Source organism: Orbicella faveolata, unplaced genomic scaffold, assembly GCF_042242905.1.
Source record: "Orbicella faveolata isolate gen_17 unplaced genomic scaffold, um_ofav_v1 contig_47, whole genome shotgun sequence".
Lineage (NCBI taxonomy): Eukaryota > Metazoa > Cnidaria > Anthozoa > Scleractinia > Merulinidae > Orbicella > Orbicella faveolata.
The window spans coordinates 17,477,323-17,497,500 of record NW_028301577.1 but is presented as its reverse complement, the minus strand read 5'-3'; the positions used below and the strand labels follow the sequence as shown (position 1 = coordinate 17,497,500).

Here is a 20,178-nt window from a genome sequence, read left to right as displayed (position 1 = left end):
TTGTATCTACTACATGTTTTCGTTTATTGGATGACGTGATCAATGGTTGCAGGCTGATACTTGTCTTTCTCACTGCTGACTTTGTTTACATTTGCCATAGGAGGACAGTGTTGTTATCAAGACTGTGATGCCATTTGAAATATCTCTTTCCTTAACAAACCTTAAGGTAAGTATTTACTCAGGTATATTTTGTCTTCGAGAACGGACCGGCCCAATGGTTCTTATTAAGTCAGTAGTTTTAGCAATGACGACGGCGACGCCGAGGACGACGCCTTGTAAAAAATGGATTTATGTTTTACCTTCGAATGTCGCGACTCTGTAGATCTTTTCAGTGCGCCTATCGGTCTAAAACCTTGCTCAGGCAAAATATGCAATGACAGCGTTCAATTCCAAACGAAGACACGAAAAATTAACCACTGCCGTTCGCGTTCTCCTAAATACGCAGAACTTGGTCATTTCACGTTGTTGTTGTGCAGAAGACGGCTAAGAAATGTACCAAGATTCCAAACGCACGTGCAGAACTATTGTTCTCAAACTCATTAATAATTCATAAGGTCAACTACCAACCACAAGATGTATACCACATCACGTGCATGTGTTTGGATACCCAATGAAAAACAGTATACCACTCTCCAGTGAGAGTGGTATATACCACTAAAATATGCACAATGACAACTTGCACAAAATCAATGAATATTTATTACTCAGAAGTAACCTTTTACAATGTGTCTCCTTTTGTTTTCAAAGTCACACCCATTCGCGTTGCTTCTTTCATTTCTGCATCCAAAACACGCCGAAATGTCACAAACCTAAGAAAGCGAAAGAAAAAAAGTAGTATTAAAAACAATGCACACAAGTAGTTTACGCGAACCAAATTTTATCCCCAAAAAATGTAACTTACCTTCGGTCGGACATGTCCAAAGGGTTCAATGCAGCACTTCCATTTACATCAGAAAGGTGGCGCTTCAGTCCGCAAATAATCGAGTACAACTAACGGGAAGGATAACGTTCCCCAGAAGAATTGTTTACTTCTTGAACGAACTTCGACAGCCAGTAGTTGAGACTGCATGCAGGCATATCTGTAATGGCCGTTTCCAAAGTTTACACTTTCTTCGAAGTCTTTCGTGGTAAAAAGACCGCCGGGTTCCAAAGTACAGGACTTCACTAATCGATGCGGTTTCCATTCCTCGAAAACCTTACACGACAATTTGGCTTTATAAGCTGTTGATTTCGGTACTGCATTATCAACACTTTTCTTCTCATCCTCCACACTTTTCGGCTACCGAAATCTCTCGAACGACTTTCTTGCGATATACATTCTGACTGAACGACAACTTGTAAATGCTGGCAACCCCAGCAACTTTCACATCTCAGAATAAATTAAATCGCACCATAAATGCAAATTAATTACGCCGGTAAAAAATATCATTGATATTGAAATTATCGAGGGAGGAATGTTAGACAGCAAACAATTCTAATTGGAAGTCTTTGTTTATTATTTCTTTAAGAGTGATCATGAGAAGTTATTTCCAAAACTCGTGCTTCGTGTTTCATCGGGGTATCCAAACACCTCGAAACAATAAAAACACTCGGCCTAGGGCCTCGTGCTTTCATTTGTTTCTCGGTGTTTGGATACCCCGATGAAACACTCGCTCTCGTTTTGGAAATAGTACTTCTACTCATTGATCCGTTTGTTTGGTGACGTTCTCGGTGGTGTCGCCATAGTAATTTGCTAAAACTCCGTGAATTCTAATTACGGGGCCAGTGAATAATGCTAACAATGAATGAGGTATTGCTTCTAAGGCCTTATTAAATTAGCTCAGTTTGGAGGGCCTTATTAAAGTTAAGTTCCTTCTGGGTAGGGTTTTTTCCGAAGTCGATCAATTCCCATTCAAACAAGTACCCCTATAAATTGTTTTTCCTTGAATAACGTTTTTGCGTTTGTTTCCTAGCTGGAAAGGCTGGACCAAGTATTTGAAGAGGAACCATTTCTCTTATTGGCTGGGATTAAATGCACTTCACCGTGGCCTGTTACCATGGTTACTACCATCCTTAATATGGTAATGTAATATGAGCTTGTTGTCGTGATATTGGCGGTCTCTCGTTATTGAGATGTGTTTGATGTGCATGTTAAGAAACACCTTGTACGCAAACATTTTGAAGAGGAGGTATTCTAGATATTTCAACATTAGCCTCTTTTTTACGATGAAAGGCGTACTTGATCATTTCATGGAAAGTCGCGCTATAAAAATTTTTGATGTTATTACTATTATTATTATTATTATTATTATTATTATTATTATTATTATTATTGCTGCTGAAAAAGGGTCATCTGTTTGGCTGACGGTACTCCCCCTTCGTGAAATGGGTTTCAATCTAAATAAGAGAGAGTTCCGCGATGCAATCAAACTGCGCTACGATTGGCCGGTTGATGATATCCCCTCCACCTGTGTATGCGCTGATGCTTTTACAGTGGACCACGCAATGATATGCAAGAGAGGTGGGTTCGTTACCCAACGTCACAATGAGCTGAGGGACTTAGAAGCCGAACTCCTGAATATGGTTTGTACCGGTGTCGAGATTGAGCCTGTCCTGCAAGACATCTCGAGTGAACAGCTGGGAAGAGGTTCTAATCGAGCTCCAGATGCGAGATTAGATATTCATGCGCGCGGGTTCTGGGAGAACCAACGATCAGCATTCTTTGACGTGAGGGTTTGTCACCCTAATGCTGATTCGTATAGGGACCTAGAGCTCCAACGGATATACCGCAATCATGAGAACGAGAAGAAGCGCCTTTACGCGAGGAGGGTTTTGGATATCGAACAAGGAACTTTTACACCCCTTATTTTCACGTCAACAGGCGGCATGGGAAACGAGTGCTTGCAATACCATTCCAGACTGGCGCAGCTGATCTCCATCAAGAAAGGAGAACATTATGCTAAAACAATCTCCTGGATAAGAGCAAGGACATCCTTCGCTTTACTAAGATCCGCACTAATCTGCCTAAGAGGTTCAAGAGCTAGAAGGAAAGCCTTTTGTGACTTTAAGAACATTGATATTGACGTCGAAACCCAGGAGGGAGCCATTATGTAAATACTGTTGAAATAGGTTTTAATAGTTTATTTCTTTTATTTACTTTTACCTTGTAATATACCGATATTGACGTTGAAACCCGGGAGGGAGCCATTATGTAAACACTGTTGAAATAGGTTTTAATAGGTTATTTCTTTTACTTACTTTTACCTTGTATATACCAATTTGTATGGAATATGTTAATTAATGTTATGATGATGATAGTAGTATTAGTATTAGTTGTAGTAACCATGATATCATGATTAGATACGGAAACATGTTTTACAGGTTTAACAGACATCAAATTATGTAAATATTATAGCATTTTGTAAAGCTCAGCTCTAGTTTTTGTCACAATATTTTATTGAATAAAATTATTATTATTATTATTATTATAATCTTATTATTATTATTTAGCTCCAGCATTATATTTCATGGAAATTGTTGTAATATTCGTGTCTGTGATTTGTTTGTTTTTCAGTCTCCAGAAGTTAATATCGTTGGCGAAGAGATGGGATCCCAGCTACAAGGAAGTAGGATCCTGTTTTTGCTTACTTGAAATTAACACTTGCCTACTACACAGTAACATCTAATTATTGTGGTTTCCATTTGGTTTTTCTGTCAAATACTAAAACTCCGTAAAAATCCTGGTAAGTACACACGAGAAATTTGCGTTTTTTACCAACCAATCACAACCGAGTACTCGCGATGCCACGACAACTTGACGTCATAATGCTACGTCATGTTGCGTAGTGACCGTCCGAAAAAAACTGCGGGCTGGCTTAGTTCAGGAGCAAAAGTAGTTGTACATTGACCGATATTTGTCAAGGCTATACTGCAAGGTTTTTTGTTCGTGTTGTTTCTAACGTCACGTGTCTTGGTCTTAGTCTCCTTGCAACAGGGTGAGAGTGCATCAGAGTGCTATTGCTTGGCTGTCAGGGAGGGGGTCAGTAAAATGAAAGTCGTGAACATTGGTAGCCTCGCTCTCCAATGGAGGCGGTAAGTTGCGCTTGCAGCTGTGTAAATAGGAGGTTTAAGTAACCACGACGGCGACGGTGAGGACAACGTTGATTAAAATATGAGGTTATACTTTACCTACCAACCTTGCGGTACTCTAAAGTCATTTAGCTTGTTTATCAGTATCAAAACTATCACGAAACTAAATCTGGGACACAGCGACAACTTTGAAATAGACATCTAAAACTTAGCCTTCGTGGTTAACGTTCTATAGACAACGCAGAATTTGGTCATTTCACGTTGTTGTTTTGCAGAGGACGGCAAAGAAATGTACCAAGAATTATAACGCACGTGCACAGCCATTGTTCTGCTCATTAAATCTTTTGTTTAGCGACGTTCCCGTTGCCGATGCTGTTGTGGTTTTCTTAAACTCCCTAATCAAACACGCAAAACACGCAAGTGTTTTATAGATGAAGTAAGAATTGTAGTAAAAGCAGAAGCAAGCTTTAGTTCAATCAAATACGCTAACATTTGGTAGCAGAGTTTGATTTCATCTCGTTTCACTTGAACCTCCTTGGTCAGCTGAAACTGTGCTCTTCTCAGTTCGTTAAGATAGATTTCTAGCTGCTGTTTTTCTCACGCGATAGAAATCTCGAGCTCCTAATCTAATTGTTGGAGTATAAATCTACTAGTCCTTCAGAACTTTCTCTAAATCCTCTTCATAGACACCTCGAAAACGCAAAGAAGCGGCCGTCATTTTGTTAACAACTGCACTCTGCTACGCTACTCACTATCTACAAGATATTGTAATACATATTTCTACTCAATGTCGTAAATATTTTTCAGCGAAATTCTAATTAATCTATTTATTCAATTTTCAATACAGTCGTAGGTTTCCCTAAGCTATTATTAGATTTCTTGTAGCCAGTCAGTAGATTGACACATTAATAAAGTTGCTGTATTGTTACTTAGACCGTGAGTAACGTGGCCAATAAGAAAACGGCATTCGTGATAGAAAGCTAGTAGATTTATACTATTTGTTTTTATCACTGGTATTAAAATCAGGATTTCTTTTCAGAACGTCTGCGGATGATGGATTTCCTGTTGTGATCACAGAACTTACCTTTCCGTCAGTCACAGTGGAAAGCGTGCCATTTTCTATCCACACAGGTACGACTTGGACGCGAATTTCCAATTATGATCGAGGTTCAGAGATATTCAAATAAGGCGTGAAGCAATTAAATTAACCAATCAATTGCTCGAGTTGAGACCCTATTGTCGCTAAAAACGTGGTGGTTCAAGCGCGGGAAGAAGTGTCGTGAGCCAAATGTGTGTTTTAATATATGTCTTGGTTTCAGATTTACCCGCGTATGGCTGTGTTCAGACTCCTCTATCCGTAAGCTATCTCGTCCGAAATAGAACTCTTCAGGTTCAGGAGGTCGAGGTCACAGTGGAGCCAAGTGACGCCTTCATGTATTCAGGTCACAAACAGGTTAGATCGTCTTGGTTATCCTACTTATAAAATATGCCGCGTACACGAAAAAGGTTAATAATCTGCATCTTCCTTAGATTCAGTTCCGCCTGCTGCCCACTGGTGACCACAGGCTCAAGTTTAGTCTGTATCCTCTTTGCGCTGGCTTTGTAACCCTTCCCAAGCTGCATTTCAACCTGCCTCGCTTTCAGATTAGCTGGGATGAGCATGCGCAGAAGATGGTTCCAACCAATGTATTCATTAAGGTAAGGAATCCTTCTTTTCGTTTATGAAATATAATTTAGCTATGAAACATTACGAATAAAATGTTGAGAAACCCAAAACTATCTGGTTAAAAGTTTCAAAAAGGAAAAATTTTGTGACGACGTGTGGACGTTTACTTAACGTCACGGCGACGGCGAGGACGACGTATTAAAGAGTATGTTTATCTTTTACTTTGCAATTTCGCATTTATGTAGATCTGTTCAGTGTGTTTGTCGTTGTTGATTTGCAGAGGACGGCAAAGAAATGCACCAAGAATTATAACGCACGTGCACAGCCATTGTTCTACTCATTAAACTTTTTGTTTGGTGACTTTCTCGTTGCCGTTGCCGTCGTGTTTTGCGTAAGGTCCCTATTATAAAGTCAACGGTGAATAAAATTGGTTTCGAATATAAATGTAAAAGAATTCCTAAGAGACACGAACTAGTATGATAAAAATGTGGTGATGATGCAATCAGATATTAGCACGCAGAGTCAAGTAAAACGTTTGGTGTAAATAGAGTCTTTGAGCGTTTAACACAGTGTTCAACTCCTTAATGAAGATCATCTCAAAAAATTTGGCAATTAAACTTTGATCAGCACTTTTTCAAGACAGAGAATTGTTTATCCTCTAAAGCAGACTACGGCTGACCATGTTCCTCTAGATCCTCCCGATTGCTGAATATTTGTGCTTGCTAATTCGTTAGTGCAAATGTCGGGCTAATAATTTATTTTTACGGTTTTAAACTTTTAACCAGATGGTGTTAAGGTTCTCAACAATTTTTCGCAATGTTTTATTGTGAAATTATAGCAAACCTCTTCTTCCACGAAGTCTATTTTGAGAATGAAACTTTCAAAGGTAACTGAGTGATTGCTCTAATTTTCGTATTTTTGACCCTGTGTTTAGTCCAGGAAAGTTCATCGCTTGTGTTTTCCTGGGTATGAGTTGTTTGTAATGTTCGAAAATGATTTGTTTCACTTCGAAGCTGATGTATTGTTGGTGCCTTTGCAGATAGAGTAGAAATAATCGTTATAATAGGTTGATTTTTGGTGTTAGTACCATCTGAAGAAGCGTTCTTGTTCTTTTACCTTTCTACATAGCCAAGAGGACGGGAAATAGGCTTCTGAAAGATCTCAATCTCTTGTGAAAAGATGGAAGCTTACATCAGGCGGGTAAAGTTGCAAATGTTACAGAGCAAGCGATAGGTAGAAGTACTGGAAGTTCTTGGACATTTACGTTAGTGAACAAGATACTGGAAGCCAGAGTCGACAGGTGTAATTCAAGGAATGTTGTTAATAAACCAGAAGTCAAGGTCCGCGTCAGGGATTATCCGGCAGTTCCCTGACAAGAAGAATTTGTAGGATGTACAAGTGGACTGCTTCTGGCCGTATGAACGGTAATCTCCTGTTTGATATGACCTAGCTGGGACGCACAGAAGTTTCAACCGTACAAGAGTGTACTTGCAAAAGATTGCAGTGGTATCGTGTATGGGTTGTTGAGACGACTGTACATGATTGATATTATCTGCAATTATTTAATCTCGTGCCCAGATCTCCCATGGTTACGCGTCGACTGGGACAAGGGTACTGCATTAGCGGTTGTGCCTTGAAGCGCGGTGTTGTAGGTAGCCTTAGCCTGCAGGAGAAGTTACGAGAGACCAAATGAACTCATGGCGGCTTTGCGTCAAGTTTTAGACGTTTTTGTTGTGTAGTGTATGAGGCAAACTCGAAAAAGAACTCGAAGAAATGTAATATTGTATATGGTGAGTACATGTACGTACAAAAAAAAAAAACAACATTTAGATGACAAAGGTTATCACTACGCTTGTAATACGGGAACTGAATGGACTTCAAAGAAATTCGATTCGCGGAGAAGTTTGTTAATGTCAAATATTTCAATTTCCGAAAATAAAGAACACCTTGTTTATGTGTCAGTTATACCTAATGTTCAATTTTAAGAGACATCTAGTCGGGTGATTATAATAAATACGCTTGGATCATCCTTTATTACTATTCAAAACTATTCTTAATGACACAAGAGACAACACGACAATCGGTTCCTAGTTACAGGCCTCTTGGGAAAGCAAGAGTGTATTCATGATTGTAAGGTCTCTCTCTGCCGGCTCCAGTGGGAGATCAAAGTTAACAACAGAAATTGCAAGCACTATGTACAACCATTCAGTCAAACTCTGAAATATCAGTACAGGTAAAAAAATCGTATCCTTGGGTTTCACTAACGACCGCGTCTTGTGTGACTTCAGTCTCATTAGCGGCCTGACCTTGTGTGACTTCGGTGTCCTTAGCAACGAGACCTTCTGTGACTTTGATTACCTTACCGACCATGCCTTGTGTGACTACAGTCGCCTTAGCGACCTTGTCTTGTGTGACTTTGGTGTCCCTAGCAACCATGCCTCGTGTGACTGTGATCTTCTTAGCGACGGTTTCTTGTCTGACTTCAGTGTCCTTAGTGACCGTACCTTGTGTGACTTTCGTCTCCTTAGTGACCGGGCTTTGTGTGCCTTCGGTGTCTTTAGTGACCGTGCCCTGTGTGACTTCAGTGTCTTTAGCGACCGTGCTCGGTTTGACTTCGGTGCCTTTAGCAACCTTGTCTTGTGTGACTTGAGTGTCCTCTGCTGCCGTGCACTGCGTGACTTGGGTTTCTTTGACGACCGTGTCTTGTGTGACTCGGGTGTCCGAATCTCGTGTGGGTGGTGGTGGTTGTTCAGTGGGTGAAACAATGTTTTCTATTCGATGAACTTGATGTTTCATGTAACCAAAAATTGACGAAAACAAACTTTCTTGGGGTTCTTCATTGGTGATGCAAGCATCAGAATCTAAATAAAAGTGTACAAATTAAGCGTTAATATAAAGTATGTGTAATCACCTTGTGAAGCTGATGTACAAAAACCTTTATTGTCGTATTAACATAGCATTATGCTTTGCCAGCGGGTCAGTGAAATACTCAGGGAACTTAGGAAATTTGGTTTCAAGCGTGTGTTAAAATTCTCAGTGGTGGTAATTTGGAAATCTTGCTTGAATCACCTTATTACTATTCAAAACTATTCTTAATGTCACAAGAGGCAACCCAATAATCTGTTTGTAGTTAGAGGCCTCTTGGGAAAGCATTAGTGTTCTCAAGACTGTAAGGTCTGATTACCATGCGCTACCGCCCTCCGCAGTAAGCCTGGATGGGATAAGAAGAAAAAAGCAAAAATTGAAATTAATGTTTAAACCTATGAATGATCAAACTCCGGAGTACCTGAAAGGCCTGTTTAAACCCTTCAACACTGACTATGGACTTAGAAATATTGAAAACAAATTAGCTTTGCCAAAGCCCCGTTTTTAGTGTAGTTTCTGCTACAGTAGGGCACATTTGTGGAATAGCCTTCAGTCTAACATCAGAGCCACGACATCTTTTATTAACTTTTAAAAATGAGATCAATCACCCAATGTCCTCCTTGTACTCCCACATGGCAAACATATAAATCAGTTACTTATTTTATTTATTTATTTATTTTTTTTGCATCTCAGTCTTGTGATATAATTGATGTTCCTAAGATATATGTATGTATGTTTTTATTTATTTAGGTCTCTCTGCCCCAGTGGGAGATAGTCACGACTTTGATATCGTTCACTGAATCAAAGTTAACAACACAAAATACAAGCATTACGGACAACCATTCAGTCAAACTTTGAAATATCAGGACGGGGAAAAAATCGTATTCATGGGTTTCACTAATGGCATGCCTTGTGTGACTTCGTTCTCTTTAGTGACCGTACCTTGTGTGACTTTGGTATCCTTTGCAACTGTGCCTTGTGTGACTTCAGTCTCCTTAGTGACCGTAACTTGTGCGACTTCGTTCTCCTTAGTGACCGCACCTTGTGTGACTTTGGTATCCTTTGCAACCGTGCCTTGTGTGACTTTGCTATCCTTTGCGACCGTGCCTTGTGTGACTTTGGTGTCCTTTGCAACCGTGCCTTGTGTGACTTCGGTCTCCTTAGCGACCGTACCTTGTGTGACTTTGGTGTCCTTTGCAACCGTGCCTTGTGTGACTTTGGTGTCCTTTGCGACCGTGTCTTGTGTGACTTTGATGTCCTTAATGACCGTGCCTTGGGTGACTTCGGTGTCCTTTGCAACCATGCCTTGTGTGACTTCGGTCTCCTTGGCAACCTTGCCTTGTGGGACTTTGGTGTCCTTTGCGACCGTACCTTGTGTGACTTTGGTGTCCTTTGCGACTGTACCTTGTGTGACTTTGGTGTCCTTTGCAACTGTGCCTTGTGTGACTTCGGTCTCCTTGGCAACCTTGCCTTGTGGGACTTTGGTGTCTTTTGCGACCGTACCTTGTGTGACTTCGGTGTCCTTTGCGACTGTACCTAGTGTGACTTTGGTGTCCTTTGCAACTGTGCCTTGTGTGACTTCGGTCTCCTTAGCGATCATGCCTTGTGTGACTTTGGTGTCCTCAGCGACCGTGCCTTTTGTGACTTCGGTGCCCTTAGCGACCGTGCCTTGTGTAACTTCAGTCTCCTTAGCAATCGTGCCTTGTGTGACTTTGGTGTCCTCAGCGACCGTGCCTTGTGTGACTTCGGTCTCCTTAGCAATCGTACCTTGTGTGACTTTGGTGTCCTCAGCGACCGTGTCTTTTGTGACTTCGGTGTCCTGAACAACCATGTCCGACATGACTTGGGGCAAATTGACGGCCTTGTCTTGTGTAACTTGGGTGTCCTTCACGGCCGTTTGCTGCATGACTTGGCTTTCCTTGACGACCGTGTTTTGTGTGACTTGGGTGTCCGTGTCTTGTGTGGGTGGTGGTGGTGATGGTTGTTCAGTGTGTGAAACAAAGTCTTCTATTCGTTTAGCTTGATATTTCATGTAACCGAAGAATGACGATAACATGCTTTGTAGGGTTTCTTCTTCACCGGTGATGGGGGCATCAGAATCTAAAGAAAAGTGCACCATGTGAATTTTTTTGACTCTTTTTAATATAGTGCAGTTTTTATAGGGTGCAATACAGCCTGAAGAATTGTAATTATATAGGAGACTACTTGGCAAAGTAATTCAAATTGGCTTGATTTATGCTGCGTCGGCAGGCCAGTGAAATATTCTGGGAGCTTAGTAAGTTTGGTTTCAAGCGTCGAATAAAATTCGCAGTGCCAGGTAACTTACTTTTATCTGCTTTCAGTTGGAGATAAATCTTCGACTTTGAGGTGTCGCCTTTTGTTCCTGAAATCTTCCGCGCGATTGGTAAAGCTTCAATCATTCAAAGGAAGGAAAGATACGAGGAGCGAATGGACCGGAACCGCGCTTCTCGCCAGTCGCTGCTCGATCAACGCTCGATCGTTCTTCTTCTTATTTGCTTCGCACGCTAGGGAAAAAAAGAGACTGAAGTGTCGGCAGGCATTACCTTTACTGCGCGTTGTATCGCCGTGATGTGAATCTTCGGTCTTGAAGTGATTCTCATCATGGTCATGGCGTTCTTGTGATCCGTATATATTCACGTCATCGGCTCCGGTGTTGAAGTTTGTCTCATCATAGCTGTACCTGATCTGATGTCGTCTGTCTTCCTCTGTGCTGTAGTTTACTCCGTCCCTGCTGTCTGTTTCATGTAGGAAACGGTTTTTTCCAGGATCTCCTGTATCATAAAAAGTTTCTTCGTCGCTGTAGTATTGTTGTTGTCCATAATGGTCTGTTCCTTCATACTCTGCTTCGGAGTCGTCCATCTCAAAAACTAATAGAAAAAGTTCGTTTTCATTTACGGTGATATTATTTACCCTGGAAATTAGAAAATTAAGACTGAAAACATCAAACGTTTTTATCCAGTTGATTGGAGGAATCAAGTGGCTCTTGGCCGGGAGATCCGCCCTGTGTGCGCTGCGCTCGCCGAGTTTTAGCTCAACCTGGTCTCACCCTACTCCTCAGTTATTACATTGTACCTCTTCTCCCCGTGGGTAGGATGCTAGTCAACATGCCAAGGCAACTTCGTTAGTCGTTCGCCATTTTCAATATGGCGGACGACTAACGAGGCTCGAAGAACGAAATATCTTTCGAGCTACCGCGGTGTACAGTTTTTACACATTTTTATGTTTACTTTTTATTTTTGAAGTGATTTTAGGTGCGTCGCATATGGACAGAAGAGGCGATGTCTTCTTCTTGTTCTTCTGGTTATTCAAACACATTCCTGGTCTCGACGAGCCAAATTTCCCAGAGCTAGAGGCAACCTGGTTTCAAAACAAGAGAATACCACGATCTTTGCCACAGTACCCTCTGTTGCTTGAGTAATAAACCAGTCACAAACGATGATCATGCATGATCTTGTAGTACAGTTGAGCAAAAAACGAACATTGGCCTCAGAAGGAATTTTTCTATATTTTAAACCCACACCGGAAGCTAACAAAACTACAGCGAGCCTCTTGCCTTAAACAGTCTTAAAAAAACCTCAGAACGTGACTCAGAACTGAATGACTTGACGTGCGTTAGAGCGGTTTTCAACTGAGTATCGAAAGTAAGCAGGCAATTACTTTGGTTTTGGTTTTGGTTTTACTACGGTTTGAGTTTGGCTGAGTAGTCTTATTGGTGAATGATTGGTTTGCTTTTGGTTTTACGTCAACTGAAAACCGCACTATAAATTGATTAACTTAATCAGTATATAAATATCTTGGTAACCACATTCAACATGTTTTTTAAGTCATAACCTAAGTGCTTACATTCTTCACGCTCTGTGTCCTTTGAAGGATGCCGCCTGGACTGTTTCTTGGATTTCATTCTGTCATAATCCGGCATCTCATCAGGACTTGATTCGGCTTCTGAATGCCAACTCCATAACGAGGCCGTTCGTCCCTCGCTAAGATGAACAAAACATCAGGAGTTCAGTGGACTACAAATGCGTATGTTTGTAAGCTTTGCGCTTAACTCTTTCTCGCCATGCAGAGCATGCGCACAATCAAACTGGAACCAGGATTTTCTGGTTGCGGTTTTAGATTTTGTCCGGAGTGTTGGGTGTTCGGGGAACGAGATTGAGTGGGAAACGAGACGAGGTTAGACGACAAGATTGGTCGCACGTTCGGTCATCGTTGAGGGAAAACGCGCGGGCTTTGAGAACAAGATTGCCCGTTCGCGCGGGACTCGGCGAATCCACGAGAAGTATTGGGAGTAGTCCATCAAAACTTATGACAGCCACAAAACTTCCTATTATTTTTAGCCTTCCCACCCCAACCACAGAACAGCAATAACTTATTCTGAAATATGGGAAGACAACTTAGGAACTTCAAATGGCAATTGCCTTACACTGTGCACTTGCAGGTGTAGTGTGTAAGTTATTATTAGGTATATCACTCACCCTCTGTGTTTTTGTATTTCTATATCTTGCAGTTCGTACATTAAATCATCCAGAATCGTTTCTCTTCTGAAAGAAAGTGGTTGTAAATTTTCTTAGTTTAATTCTGCTAGAAGACTAACGGAAGCGCTGCAATCTGATTGGCTGAACTATCGTCTATTATCAGCCATTTAAACCTTAAAATTCTTGAATGAACAGTTTTTGTACGATCACAATTGGGATGTCGTTAAAGCCGGATAAAGCGTGAAGTTTTAAACAAGTTTTTCGGCTTTATGGCCTCTTAGTATAAATCTACTAGCGTTCTATCACGAATGCCGCTCTCTTATTGGTTACGCTACCCACTATCTATAGTGAGTAGCTTAGCAGTGTGCGGTTAACAAAGAGACGGTCGCTTCGATTCTTTGCGTTTTCGAAATGTCTGTGAAGGGGATTTAGATAAAGTTTTGAACGACTAGTAGATTAATACTCAAAACTGGATCATTCGATCTCAATTTCTATGCGTGATAGTTGACGAGCGAGCTGCGAAAGACAGGAAAGTGTCAACTGAAATCCGGCTGGAATCGAAGAATACGCTAACGGGAAGCAAGAAACCTGTTAAGTCGAGCGTTCATAACGAGAAAAGCTCGAAATTTCCTATATTTACTCTCAAGTCAAAATTTGTGAACTTTTTTACTTCAACATCGACAAGGAAGTCAAGGTTTCGAGCATTGGCCGACTGAGATTTGAAAAATGATTTATTTTTTCGCGCTTCGCTCTACCGAGAGTTCGATCCGCAAAACCGCATGTTCTGTAGGCTATCTGTATCGTCGATCAACTAAAACAACCCCTAGGTTATAATCAAGTTGTACTGCTTATAGGTCACATGAACAAATCTCCACGTTAGGTGGACAGAACCTCACAGGGAAACAGTTCCTCAATATATGAAGCTTATTCAGTTGATTGTTACTTATTTGTACTCACTTTTTTTTCTTGGATCCTGTAATACTGACAATGGCGATAATAAGGATGATAGCGAGGCCTAAAGGAATTCCTAAAATGCCATACTCCTTTACCCAGTCACCAATAAATCCTTCACCTTCATCTAGAAAAAGCACCTCATTTTTTCGTTTTGTATTTATTTTAACCTCTTCCAGGCGTTCAGTTAGTTGGGGCGCAACGCGAAAAACGGCAAGCGAAAAAGTAGGGGAGAAGCGCGGCGAGAGAAAGCGAAAGAACGCCTGTGGGCAAACTTAACAAAAGGTCATTCCGGTATACCACAATCTAGGATACCCTCTGATTGGTCAATTTTGACAAGTTTTGTCAACACTCGAGCGTTAGTGACGCAGATGAGAAATGCGATATGGCGGTGGTCAGTGTAAAATGGGATTGACGGGCTCACACGACTCCTGCGGTTCGTGTCATTTGTACGTTTGCCGTTCTCTTTCGGTCTCACGACTTTCTTTGTTTCAAAGGAAGGAAGGACCTTTTGGTAAGTTTGCCCAAAGGCGTTCTTTCGCTTTCTCTCGCCGCACTTCTCCCCTATATATTTTTTCGCTCACCTTTTCTCGCGCTGCGCCTCAACTAACTGAACACCTGTAGTTGTTTGAAAGCTAGCCTGCGAACAGGCTCTTTAGTCGAGTATGGGAGAAACGAAGGGCCGCTTCACTCTCCACCAGTTTCTTCTCGGGCCTTCCATTCGCGGTCAGACCCTTTTAGCCGGAGCCTGTTCACAGGCCATTTGAAAGCTGGCCTTACTAATAAGCGTTAGTAAATATTTAGACAGGCATATTTCTCAAAATCTGACAAGTTTCTAGTATCTTTCTGACTGCGAGGTCAAAACGGAATTGCCTCTCCCTCCCCTCCCTTTCCACACCCGGCAGACTCTCGCTTCGTGTTCTGTTCCTTCGACAGCAAGATGATTTTTGCTTTTATATCAAGAAGTTTTATGAAACTAAACTGAGGAAGGAAGATTTCTTGAAAAGCCTAACTCCACTCCTGTTATTCGTCGTTAGAAGCCCAGAGAAGGTTTTGCCTTAAAATGTACGTGCGTACCTTGCTCGTCGTCCTGGCCTTGTTTTATGAATGTTTTATTCGGCATCTCTGTTAACAAAAAAAGACAATAAATTAAGTAATAGAAAAGCGCGCCTATTAAAAACCAATTCTTGGTTCAATAGGCCCTTTGCACGATCCGGTCACATGGTACAAAATCACACATGCTGGTGCCCAAGTTGCACAGTGGGACTTCCAAAACAATGCAACTCGTACCAGTCCACCTGGACCTGCCTTTGTTTTGGAAGTCCCACTGCGCAACTTGCGCACCAGCGTGTGTGATTTTGTACCATGTTACCGGATCGTACAAAAGGCCTATTGGTTCGGGTTGCGCTTGGTATGTAAAGAGGATTCACTTGTCATAACAGATACACAAATAACTCTGATTGATCACACTGGGTTTAGTTACAACGAAAGCATAGCTAGTGTGATCAACGAGATTCAACGCCTGCATGTTCACACTGATTTAATGCCTGCGTGTTCACGCTTGACGTTTAAAATAAATTAAGAAAGGGAGACAGACAGGTTTAGTAAGAAAGGAAGCTAGGTAATCCCCAGCAATTCGATAGGTCGCCCCGACAATTCTCCAGTGGCAGTTTTTACTTCTGGGTAGAGAGAAGCATTCTTATGTAAAGGTTGAGCGCCTTGTCAAAGGTAATCAATCCTCCTCAAGGTTTTGGAAATGCCAGGAGGGCCCTAGAAATAGCCAATTCTGTGACATAGATTGTGCTCACTTGGACAGCCCAAGCGGCCTTACGGGGATTTTCATCTTCCACTTAAAATCTCACGCAACGCGCGTGCTAATCAGTTATCTGCTGAAAACTGGTACGATATCTTAAAATAACTTGAGAGTAATTACCTTGAGACTGAGGCATATACGGGAGATTAAATTTCTTACTCTTCAGTCTCTCTTGATCTACCATAACACTTTTTAGCTGACTTGAATCAATATCCGAATCAAAATCAATATTCGTGAAATTTAACTACTGGGGTCTTTTTGCCCATGTTTTAATGTTAGTGACTTAGTGTACTTACTGTAAAACAAGACTTGAACACCTCTCACTTCACAGCCCTTGGTGTTGCACGCTGAAGCTCTATAGGTGCCCGAGTCTTCCTCAGTAAAGGGCGATTCGACTAGCAAACGCCTGTCATTGTCAAATGTCTTGTACCTGCTGCCAATCACCAGCTCGTGCAAATCTTTATGCCACTGTATTTTGATTGGTTGTAGCCCTTTAACAGACACGCTGAGATTGAATGGTTTCTTGGCAGTCATTGAGATGCGTAGAGGAGACTTGACTTTGAAATAAAGGTAAGGCTTACTTCCGGACAGTTTCATGGATGCTGTTTCTACCACAGGTTTATTCTTTTGTGCTGCATTATCACCCAAAGGCTTTGGTTTGGCTGAAAAAAGCGGAGACAAGTTTGCAAGTACATTTAATGCTGATTTAAACCAAACTGCATAATTAATCGTGGCAGTTTTTATTTGCTGGGGGCATAAAAACACCTAGCTGTGAACGGAAGACAATTTTCGCAAGGTTAAACTGATGTTTGATGATTACCATCGACTCAGATCCTTTACAAATTTTACATGCCGGTTATTACCAGTCCAATATCGTTATCAAATTTTAAATTATGTTACGTCACAACATGGCGGTCATTTCAGAGATCGGGGACGTTCGTACTTTGTTCGCTTTTCTTCGGTTATCCACTCATCGTTATTTGATTACTTGCAATACAGATTATGTAGAATCACAATGAGTTGTTCTTACTTATCAGATTTCGATGCAGTTGGCACTACTGTTGTGGGACAACAACTTGTGTGGTAAAAACTATTTCGGCAATACTTACGCGGCAAGATGAGTTCTGCCTTCAAAATTGTGCTGTTTTGAAGATTTTTATCCATAGCTATACAACCGTAGTCGCCAGCATCCAGTTGTGTTACGTTAGTGACGGTGAAAGCCTGTCCTATTTTTATGAGTTTCTTTCCATTCGGTGCCAGATAAAATAGAGGGATCGGCTCGTGATGAAAAGACAAAGCCGTGTAATAAGCTGGCTCGTTAGTTGTGCATTCTATCGTCATGTTTTCTCCTTCATTGAGCTCGTAGACGATCACAGTGTCATCAACATACGTTAAAGAGGCTCTGGTACAAACTGAAATTGAGATGAGTTCAAATGTCAGGTCCTGTCATCCAATCACAGCTTAATTTACTTGAAGTGTGGAATCTCTCTTCTAGGACTTGACACATTGTGGCTCCTAAAATCGAGCATTATGTTTTACAATATTTCTTTGCATATTCCAGTGTCCCCAATTAACAGGGCTAAACATTTTGGCACTTCATTAAAATGATATATTTGGCGTCCTTCCCTCCCCCCCCCCCCCCCCCAATTTGCTCGACTTCCGCTATTATCTTCGCTATTATACCGAAATTGTTTCCCCACCCCGTCCCTCACTCGAAACAAACTTAATTCTCATTATACTATTATTAACACAAAAGTGGAAACAACTTATGATATACTCCCATAAATAAATGCAATATTCAGAAACTAGTCAGTAACACACTGCGATCATTTACCCAATAGGATAACAAGTGAGTAAAGTTGGTTAGTTGGTAAGTTAATCTCTTGTAACTTACAAGAGATTAATTTGTGACAAATTAACTATACTTGGTAGCAAATGAAAACGTCTTAGAACTTTAAAATGGCTTGCATTGCAATTTAACAATTTGGACGCTAGTGCCTAAATTAGTCCAAGAAAATAAAACAAAAGATATTTGCGCGTGCTTTATCGCAAAATGGCACTATTACGTTGGCAAAATGGTACAATTATGATGGCATTATGCTTCGTCTATACTATTATGCCAGACGTTATGCCGGCATAATGTATCAACCCTCACTATCGTCTAGCTGTGATCAGTGAGTCTGTTTTTCCGGCTGTTTCACACCGTCTAATATGATACAAGCCGGACGATGGAAGAAGCTGTGAACTTTTAATTAGTCCCCCTAGCATAGTTCTTACGTTTTTAGGAGTATTTTTTTTTTTTTTTTATTAAAGCATTAAAGCATTGAAATAAAAAGTAAACGGTAATTTTTGCCCCACTGGAAACGATGAATAGCGTACATTATGCTATTAATATTTCAAAGCCCTTGCTCTCAATTTCTATGAAATGATAGTTATTTTGGCCTGTGGCGTCATCAACTATCAACTTAATCTAACTGTTAAATGGTAATTGATTTAGCCACGACTTACTGAATCAGCGATTTGTTTGTTTGTTTGTTTGTTTTTGTTTTTGTTTTTTTTTTACTTAAGGTTAGTTTGCTTTTGTTATATTTTCGATTTTTGCTTGATTTTTCTGATCTCAACTGAAACTTTTAAGGTATATCTAAATTTGAGTAAGTACTCTAATTAGCTAAATCTATTTTTTTCCCCCTCGAAATTAAAAGCAATCATGTGTTCACTGAAGTTTTAAAAAATAATTTGAGAGGGATTCCCCGGAAGAAAAGGGCCCATGTTAGTTCTCCTTTGGTTTATCCCAGCTTACACAAGCTTATAGTAAAGTAACGACTTTTTAAAAGCAATCAACAAGAACAAAAATGAAGCACCTTGTAAGTATTTTAACCATAACGGATCCGACCAACGGATCATTGTAGATAAAAAATATCATGTTTTCTTATAATTACAGCATCTTGTTACAAATAACTTAACTAATATTTTATTACAGGAAGCGAAATTAACATCAAACACCCACCTGAACAGCACAAAATGGCACACCCAGTGATTAATAGATTTAATACCAGTTTCCCAAGGCAACTACTTCTCATAATAACTCAATCGCGAAACTCTCGTAACTTTTGTTCCATTAACGCAAAGGGTAAAGTTGCCACCGGCTGCCGATGGCCTCTCGAAAGCAGCGTTGTTACCTAAATTGCAAACAGTTAAATCATTTTGTAGCGTGGTTGTGTGAATCTTGCAACACAATTATGAAGTCATATGGTTTACGTAGAGGCACGCGGTGGACAAGCGCGCGCAGGGGATCATATAGAACTTTGTCTTCTGTGGTTATGTTTACACTTGGTGCCTCAGAGCGGTGCAAGAGTACGATTCTTGCTGGGCAGTAATGTGAACACGACTTTTTTTCGAGTATTCACACCAGAATTCGGCGCAGTGCCCGTGTCCGGGTAAAAGGTCTCTCGGGTACTTGAGTCTTTGGAGTACCAGTGACTGAACGCAACACTATTTTCTGCCAGTGCCCAGGCACCAGTGCTCTGGCACCAAGTGTGACATAGCCTCGAGTAAAAGGCGAGTTGAAGGCGAGGTTACGAATCAGGTTTACTTGAGACGATTTTTAACACGAAATTTTATGAAACCCTCCTTCACAATCCTGCGACATTTCAGTCTAAACTTTGTTGGTGTTGCGAAGTTGCTTGAAGATCATATCGTGTAACAGATATGCCTATCATTACGTGCGGAATTCTAGAAGTAGAATCGTAAAAGGCAGCAAGAGGCAGTTCCGTTCGTGGAGCCAGACGCGTAAAAGAAGAGAGAGAGAACATTGGACCGACCCCTCTGCCCTGCTTTCTGCCTTTCATGAGCGAACGAAGGGCGATTTATCGAACTGAATAAAATTGATTAATAAAGTTTCCCATTCACATACCTTATTTTCTCTCTAGACAAAAAAATACCGAAAATTCGAAACAACCATGACCAGACCCCGCCCGAATGTAGCCTATGAATAGCCACGCCCAACTCCTCACTCGTTCCTTCCTGAGCGACACCGCGGAAATACGTTTTTTGGGGCGCGATACAGTATTTTGCTGGTCAGCGGTACACCTTAACAAATCTACAAAATACCTGCAACTTTTACATTGTTATCGCAGCGAGTCTTGTCGACAGTGAAAAAGATACAAAACTTAGAGCGCACACTGTAAACTTAGCTTTTAAACTCCGCTCATTTGTTGGATAGTTCTCGGTTAATATTATATATTGTGCCAAAGCCAAACTGAACTTGCACACGGTGTGAAATTGTTGTTGTTTCGTGAGAGTTCATGCTCGCAAGCGGC

General features: G+C 41.0%; 2 protein-coding genes, 1 long non-coding RNA gene and 1 pseudogene across 3 annotated transcripts in view; 2 read left to right on the top strand and 2 right to left on the bottom strand.

Annotated features, from left to right (window-relative positions):
• Window positions 1–7,695, top strand: part of LOC110066021 (trafficking protein particle complex subunit 11-like) — a 36,805-nt gene extending 29,110 nt beyond the window's left edge. Inside the window, exons 29-36 of the mRNA XM_089279295.1 lie at window positions 101–166; window positions 1,953–2,060; window positions 3,554–3,605; window positions 3,960–4,071; window positions 5,108–5,199; window positions 5,388–5,521; window positions 5,599–5,766; window positions 6,863–7,695. Of these exons, the coding sequence (XP_089135421.1) occupies window positions 101–166; window positions 1,953–2,060; window positions 3,554–3,605; window positions 3,960–4,071; window positions 5,108–5,199; window positions 5,388–5,521; window positions 5,599–5,766; window positions 6,863–6,889 (759 nt within the window). The 3' untranslated portion in view covers window positions 6,890–7,695. The remainder of the gene's footprint in view (window positions 1–100; window positions 167–1,952; window positions 2,061–3,553; window positions 3,606–3,959; window positions 4,072–5,107; window positions 5,200–5,387; window positions 5,522–5,598; window positions 5,767–6,862) is intronic.
• On the bottom strand, window positions 677–1,441 carry LOC149097420 (uncharacterized). Its single transcript, XR_016204110.1, has 2 exons — window positions 902–1,441; window positions 677–809 (listed from the first exon to the last, which is right to left on the bottom strand). It is a non-coding gene; the product is annotated as an uncharacterized LOC149097420 (long non-coding RNA).
• Window positions 2,068–3,255, top strand: LOC149097419 (uncharacterized). The gene has a single exon (XM_089279296.1). It carries the CDS (start codon window positions 2,113–2,115, stop codon window positions 3,091–3,093), a length of 981 nt encoding a protein of 326 aa, XP_089135422.1. The 5' UTR covers window positions 2,068–2,112; the 3' UTR covers window positions 3,094–3,255.
• Window positions 7,696–7,939: 244 nt separating the features above from the next.
• On the bottom strand, window positions 7,940–18,939 carry LOC110066038 (uncharacterized; annotated as a pseudogene).
• Between the last annotated feature and the right edge of the window lie 1,239 nt (window positions 18,940–20,178).

Excerpts from the sequence above, each read along its gene's own strand:
- LOC149097419 (XM_089279296.1), top strand. The coding sequence starts at position 2,113 with ATGTGTTTGATGTGCATGTTAAGAAACACCTTGTACGCAAACATTTTG.